General features: G+C 36.7%; 1 protein-coding gene across 1 annotated transcript; it reads left to right on the top strand.

Moving 5' to 3' along the window:
- Window positions 1-1,875: 1,875 nt before the first annotated feature.
- LOC107793433 (uncharacterized) lies at window positions 1,876-7,421 on the top strand. The gene is made up of 7 exons (XM_016615783.2): window positions 1,876-2,846; window positions 3,044-3,159; window positions 3,681-4,565; window positions 5,418-5,817; window positions 5,898-6,051; window positions 6,542-6,635; window positions 6,943-7,421. Exons 1-7 carry the CDS (start codon window positions 2,016-2,018, stop codon window positions 7,058-7,060), a joined length of 2,598 nt encoding a protein of 865 aa, XP_016471269.1. The 5' UTR covers window positions 1,876-2,015; the 3' UTR covers window positions 7,061-7,421.
- Window positions 7,422-8,061: the final 640 nt, after the last annotated feature.

An 8,061-nucleotide genomic window follows, 5' to 3' on the forward strand; every position in this document is an offset into this window, starting at 1 on the left:
TGAAAACAAGAAAAACTTTTTACATTTCTGATTGGTGTTTAGTAATACGAGGACATAACTAAAATAAGATTTTCCATTTTACTGGAGAATTGATTCAAATGGTGAAGCCAAATTTCCTCTCATTTTCCATTGGAATGATCATTAAATGACCTTTTATTTCTCCTAATTGCTCAAACACAACGTCTATCTTTGCTTTACTAATCATTCAATTTCCCCTCTTTGTATGATAAATTGCTCCCTTTGTTGACTTTTACTTGTCCACTATTCTAAAAATAAATTTTTAATTTTACTTGTCTACTTTCGCATATTAAGAGAAAAATAATTTTTTTTTCTTATTTTGCCCTTGACATTAATTACTCATTCCAAATCATTTTTCAAATCCATTAAGACTATACATCAATTAATATGGATATCATGATAAATTATGTGCTTTATTTATTATTTTTTAAGGGGTATGAAAAATCAATATTGGACAAGTAAAAGTGAACGGAAGGAGTATTATTTTTTGTTAACAAAGGAATTTGCCGCCGCTATTCTTCAGGTACGTACAAGATAAAACCCGCTCCTGTATAGTAGCCCACGAACTATACTGGAGGGAAATCGCACTAGGCAAACCCGTTTGATGGGCTCAACCGAAGTATGCAAGTAGATTTCAAACTCTAGATTTCTCATTTAGAAAATCTCCTACTCAATTAATTTGGCCACTCCAAAGGGTGTACAATTCATTGTTACTACCATTATTGCTCTCTTAAACTGTTGTATCAAGCATCACATAAATTACTTCCTCGTCATCTGTTTTTTCCTTTTAGGTACTTTTCTCTGCGAAGCTTCCACTTCTTGTTTGCTTGCTCAACATTTTCATATCTTGACTTACACACACGTCTTCATCCCCAATCACATAACCCCACCTACTCATACCCTATTTCTTATTTTTCTTATGTTTTTCTATTTTTCATAGCAACAGTATTGGAGCCATTTTATGCATGCATTTCAAACTAATACTCTATCAAATTAAATACTTGCTAATTCTTACCAAAATATATGAATCGAGCAACTCTGTCCGTCAAAATTTAAGTAAACGAAGCCTAATGATTTCTTTGTCTCAAATTTTCATTCACTTTATTGTCCGTCCGGTAACATCTTGGGTGAACTTGTCATCAGGGGCGTAGGCACCTTGCTTGAATCGGTGTCACGTGACACCACTTCGTCGATTTTTTTTTGTAATCTGTATGTATAAATAATAAATAAAATTAAAATATTGAGAATAAATATAAAAAATAACATCGATTGTCGTTACAATAATCTATTTATTTAATCATTTCTTTGAAGAAAAATTTCTGCATACGCCACTGCTTGTCATGCCCTATTCGCTTGATATAATATTCTTGATTTTTTAATATTCTCTCTCTTTCCCTTTTTATTTCCATATTGAAAATTCTAGTATATTATCAACTTCTCCCATTTTAAACAATTTTGACGTACAAAAAGAAAGAGAAACAAACATTGCACTCCATAATAAATATGGTAAGGTAAGGTGTTTAAATACAGGCGAAACATGCGTTTGTGCTATACTTGAGCGGTTGACGTTTCAAATTCCCCCCATAATAACAGTTCTCTTTACCTTAAATACGTATCCAAAATTTTAGGCAAATTTTCCACATTTGACTGACTCATTAGATGAAACCAAAAAATAAAGCTATAGTAAGAGAGAGAAACAAAAATAATTTGTTACTCCTATTATTGTTAACGGAAGTTTTTATGGTTGATATTCCTAACAACTTGTGCTATTTTCATTCTTGTTGTTAATTATTTTTAGTTATTCCATTTTCAACCGTGTTTCCTATTTTCATGTTACATGTTCTTCTCTTCTTGTCTTAAAATCTTTTGCTTGAGATAAAAACATTGAAATGTTCAAAGTTTTTTTTTTTCACCTTCTTTAAATTAGAATAATAGTCAGAAAATATAGTACTTTTAACATTCTTGATTGGTGAAGAAGAGAGGATTAGAAGAAGAAAATGGCCTCTTCTCAAGTAGAAATTGCCTCCTCTTCTCCATTTGGTTATGTCCTTAATAGATGCAGTGCTAGAGATTCTAATCCTTTTCAAAAACATTTCAAGAATTTAGTCCAAAACCATGCTGATTTATTGGTACACAAAACAAAATGTGACAAGAATGAGAATAATAGTCCAAAGAAGAGAAGTAAAGCTGCTGAAAAATGGGATAAAGCTAGAAATATGGTTTTTTCAATGGACAAAGAGAAGAATAAAGAAAGTTCTTTGGATGTTCCAAATCTTGGAGGTGTTTCTTCCCTTGTGAGGAAATGGAAAGATTTTGAAGCAGAGTCAAAAACCATGAATTTGGCTAACAATTCTGAGAATTCTTTATATGTGGAGTCCCCTCATAAAAGATTTGATGAATGTGATGAATCTTGCATTGTGAAAAGTGATTCATTTGGTGATTGGGAATCCGATAAAACGGATAACGTTGATTCAAATTCTGCTCAGGGTACTAAAGATTCTGATATTACAGAAAATGAGAGGTTGAAAGTTTCAGATATTATCAGGAAATTGACATATACTATTGGAGATGAAGGTCATGGCCGCGACCATAATGGTAACGTTGTTGTAAATGGTGGATCGTTGCCTCGAGTTAGGACAACATTGGATATTTCAGAACAACAACAAAGGTGTTGTTTTTCGCCTGTTCTGAATTCGCCTCGTTTCATCAGAGGGCGCCAGGCGTTTAGTGATTTGCTGTTGCAAATGGAGCGCGATAGACATAGGGAAATTCAACGTCTTGTGGAACGTAAAGCAGTTTCCAAGTTCCAACAAAGAGGCCGCATTCAGGTGCATTGCATTGTATTGTATTGTTTTGTTGAAGTAATGTTTGGATATGCAGTATTTGTTTTTGTTTAATAACAATTTTCTTAGTTGGGTTGGCTGTAACGTATTGTACTGTATTGTATTGTATTGTATTGTACAAGTTTGCAGGACTAACTATTTCAGGGTACTGATTAATCTTTATAATTCAACATCTTAACTAGGCTTTGCTTCGAGTTAGACTCATACGACGTGGTGCAGAAGTTAGAGATGGCCGATCAGTGAATTGCTCAGCGTCTGAATCAAATAGATTGACACATTCTGCAATTATGCATCTCAGGTGAAGTATCTTATTTGTTTTTGACTCTTTTCCTTCCATTTGTGGCTGCTAAAAGACCTGTCTTTTATTTTTCAAAGGAATGTACCAAAGTTTGTAAAGAAATCATAATAAGTCTTTGGTTCTAGATCTGCATATCAGCTTCTTTATTAAGTTTGTTTCCTTTTCCATTGCTATTAAGGGGTCGTTTGGTACGATGGATAAGCAAAAATTATCCTGGGATAAAATTTAGTACCGCCTTATCCTTTGTTTGGTTACTGATATCCCAGGATTAATAATAATACTGGGATGGATAAATCAGTAAAATTGATAATCTGAGGATTATTATATCAACCAAACAGTCAATAAGAAATAATATTAGGATAACTAATGCCAACATAACTAATCCCAGCATATTTGTTATGAGTTGTGTCAGTTGAAAGAACTAAGTTATACTTTTGTTAGTAACAAAGTTATGATCTTTTCTTATGTATATTGCTATTTAACACAAAAATGCACCAAACCATAATGTTAATCCATTTCAGGGAAAAGTTCAATAGAGTAGGACAACATTATCTTGCTAACTCAAGAAACAACTCAAGGGAAGTGGTAGAAAGCGCTCGTGAAGTTGGAAGCCTCCCTTCTACACCAAAACACCGAAGGGAACTGGCTCGTAGCAACTCTGCGAAAGTAGGAACTGGATTGTCAACACATCAACAGAGAGAAGAGGATCCGTGTAAGGGGCTGGTCAAGGAGAGTTCAGGACTGCAGCCCGGTGTAGCTAAATCAAGAAGTGTCCCTATAACATTAGGAGATACAACTAAAGAGGTAGTAGATAACATCCTAAAAGTTGGAAACTTTTGTACATCCAATCAACCACGCGAGGAGAATCATTACCAGGATCTATCCAAGCAAACAAGCCCCAAAAAGATAGAAACCAGGATACACGTTACCAACTCATCGAACTCCCAGAAAGAGATGGCGTTTAGTGACACAAATCCAGTATTTTCTTGTAGATCGAATCAACATGACATGGACCTTAACAATCGAGAAGTTAGCATCAGCTTACCGAGCTATACTTCACAAGCACAGAGCTCAGACAGTTTCCATGAACTGCAAATAAAGCAGCATCTAGGAACTAGTAATGAGTGGTCTAGTGATAACGCTAATCCTCAAAGCGATTGGGAAGAGGAAACTGCGAGCCAACACCTAGTTGAAAGTGATAGTGGTTGGGTAAGTGATTATTCCCATACAGCTAATGGATGGGATGAAATACAGTCTGCTTATCAGCAGCAAGTAGAAGTCAATGAAGACTGGATAAGCAATGTCTCTCGTCCACGTAAAGAATGGGAAGGCCTCAGGCACGAAAGATACCAAGAGATGCTTGATCGATTCTTAGACAACCATGATATACAACAACTTCTTCAAAGGTATTAGCAACTCCTTCACTTTAATTTGTTATACTAATCCGATAAATTTGTCATCAATTAGTTTTACTTGGTAATCATCCATGTTTGAAAAATATACTTTACCTGGCCCATTAGCATAGCAGAAAATGTTAAAGGCTTTGAGGCAGTTTTAAAGATGAAAGAATCAGAAAATGAAGGCAATGGCAAAGTAAACTTCTTAGAGCATCTATATTTTCAATTTGAATCACTGAAAACAGGACTTGAACGCGAACTTTATCTGTTTTTGCCCTACTCAACGTGACGACTGTAAAAGACTCGTTCGATTTGAGATGTGAATCAACTACATATGTTTCTAAGAGTTTGAAAAAAATGCTATATTTTAATAAACTCTCTTGCTTGCCTTATGCATCTATCTCCTTACCCACTCCTATACAGTGTGGTCAAAGGCTCATTTAAGAAGCTCAGAAAAGCTCAGGGAGGGCGCTTCACCTCGCTCAAGCCGTGCTTCATTATAAGCAAGGCATTAAAGGGGCGGACCTCATTGCCCATGTGTCATGTTTTAAACTGGTCGATACTAAACAACAAATACAATTGGAAAATAAATGTATTACTTGTTAAGAAAACATTATGAATGAAATTAAATTTTTACTCTTTTCTTGAATTACATAGGGCTTTTTTACCCTTTGTTGCGCTTTTTCTTACTAAAGCCCACACCTAAATTGTTCTTTGCGCTTAAAGCCCCAATAGACATGGAGCGCTTTTTAGATCTTTTCGCCTTTGAAACACTGCTCCTATGATATTCATCACTTAGCTTTTGAAATTGAAGCATAGTCCATGACTTGCACTTTGACTTTGATTTTCTAATCCGTGCAGAAAAAGTGTTTCAAATTTTCTTACCAGTGATTTGAGGGAGAAAATTGATCGAATAATGGCGTCTCAGTCACAACAACTACCAAATGGCATGAGAATCAGCCATGTTGAGGATGAAGAAGTACCAACACAAGTGGATAAAGAAGAGGAAGAGGACGTGGTATTACGACATAATGCAACAGAAGAGGATGTTGAGGTAGAAGAAGAACAAGACTCGGGTTATGACGATGAAGATGAAGTATTAATTGATGACAACACATCATCATGGAGCCTAAATCAAGTCAAGGAAGTAACTGATGACTCTTATCACTTCCCATCTCCTTCTTCACTACAATCTCAATCATCTAGTATTTGCTCCCAACGCATTAAACCGTGCTCTTCTTCTTCAAGAAATTCTTCAACTGTGAGTTGTCTATCCTTGGGCTGACTTGCCTGATATTATTTGTAAGTTGGGATTAGAACTAATGACATGTGCATTAACAGGAAATGGAACTCATATATGAATTGAGAGGACATATGGAGCAACTCCACCAAGAGATTTTTGAAATACGGAGATCTATGAAGAGTTGCATGAACATGCAAATGAAATTACAACGTTCGATTAAGCAGGACGTTGCTGCTGCAATTAGCCAGTTAGGTGAGCCAGAACACAAAGATCTGAATATGGAAAAAGCAAAAATCCTTGAAGTTTGTGTTTTGAATTAGTAAACCCTTTATAACAAACTATAAGAAAAGCTTAATGGGAAATATACCAAAATCCCTGATGTTTAACTTCCTGAACTATATGTTGCATCATATCATGAATTTCTTACTCTCTGTGTATTGGTTAGCAGAAGGGGAGCCGTGTGACCTATAGGTCACGAGTTCGAGCCGTGGAAGCAGCCACTAATGTTTGCATTAGGGTAGGCTGTCTATATTACACCCCTAGGTATATGGCCCTTCCCCGGACACCGTGAACGCGGGATGCCTTGTGCATCGCGTTGCCCAGCCTGTGTATTAGTTAACAAATTCACCACAAGATTTGGCTTTACATCTCAACTTGATACATGTGACCTTTTTCCTCCCTTTTCTATTTTCCATTTCTACTTTGATTATGCAAAGAAGAGACTTACATTTTTGTAATGCAGGTCAAAAAAGCAAGAGGAATTCAGATAACAAGGGTCCAAACAAAGGAAATTGTTGTATTTGCTGTGAGGAGCCTGTTGATTCACTGCTTTACAGGTACTTGTATGTGGATATCAGTTTAGCCACGCTATAGGGAACGACAAGTATAGTACAATAACAACAACCCAGTATAATCCTACTAGTGGGGTCTGGGGAGGGTAGTTTGTACGCAGACCTTACCCCTACCCTGGGTAAAGAGGCTGTTTCCGATAGACCCTCGGCTCCCTCCCTCCGATAACTCTCTACCTTGCTCTTGGGGTGACTCGAGTCACCCCAAGAGCAACCCACTCTTGTCCAACGACAAGTATAGTAGAAATCAATATATAATACTAATCATGTCCATAACTTTGCTCATGGTTTTCAGATGTGGGCATATGTGCACCTGTTTCAAGTGTGCTCATGAATTGCTTAGGGGTACAGGAAAATGTCCAATTTGCCGAGATCCAATAATGGATATTGTGCGTGCATATGCTCATTCATGACCTACTAGTGAACTGGATATTGGTCTGGAGGTCTGCCCGACAACAATAACGATGCCTCAATCCAAAGTAAGTTGGAGTCAGCTACATGTATCTCCACTAGTCATGTCGCTCCGTTCAAGCTCATCGTAGTCCTATATTATGTAACAAGTGCCTAGGTGAGCACGTCCAATATATTATGTATTGTGAGGATTAATCATAGATTGGCTAGTTTACGTTGGCTATCAACCTACTGCGCCCTCCTCATTTATCCGAATTCAGGACTCATAGTGTGAGCAAGCTCAAGGCAGAGTGTTTTAGAGCTGCCCACCACCATTTTGTACTAGGAAAGATGAGCAAAAGGGTGATTTTATTTTTCTTCTTAGCCATGAATTCTTTTCTGGCTAATTTACTATCTAAACCAGGTATAGTTTGACAGATGAGTCAGTCTGCTGGTTCCGCTAACCATCCTTTGTATAGGACAGGAAAAAGGAAATGAAGTTCCTTCTGTGATAGTAGAGTTGTGTCTTTCAAAATTCTTTATATATATATATATATATAAAAGAATCTCCAACAAGACGTGGGGTTGAATCTTGTGACCAAGAGCAACTTAAGTTGAAGCTGCCCTTATGTCAAGGGAATTTAACAATTTATATATTTTTAAAAAGAAATTCCCTTAACCGGTAGTTCTGTCTTTTAAGGAATAGTCAAGACAAGATGACTCTATGTTTTCCTTCTTCCACTACCCTCTCACTCACGACACGCATGCTATATGTGTGATGCCGACTCCCTGATCTAGACATCTACGGACCACGTAGCACGACCCCTGCCGTCAGATATATATAACAACCCCCCCACCCCCCACCCCTCCTGCCAGAAATCTGATATGAAAGTTAGTATCCCCTATTTTGGAGACAATACTGCTATCACTCGAGTGATAATTTATTATTCAGATATGCATTTGCCGCTGCTGTTTTAAGATGTCTACAAAATATCACTTAAATCGACAATTACACAAATTAAAT

This window comes from Nicotiana tabacum, chromosome 23 (genome assembly GCF_000715075.1).
Source record: "Nicotiana tabacum cultivar K326 chromosome 23, ASM71507v2, whole genome shotgun sequence".
NCBI lineage: Eukaryota > Viridiplantae > Streptophyta > Magnoliopsida > Solanales > Solanaceae > Nicotiana > Nicotiana tabacum.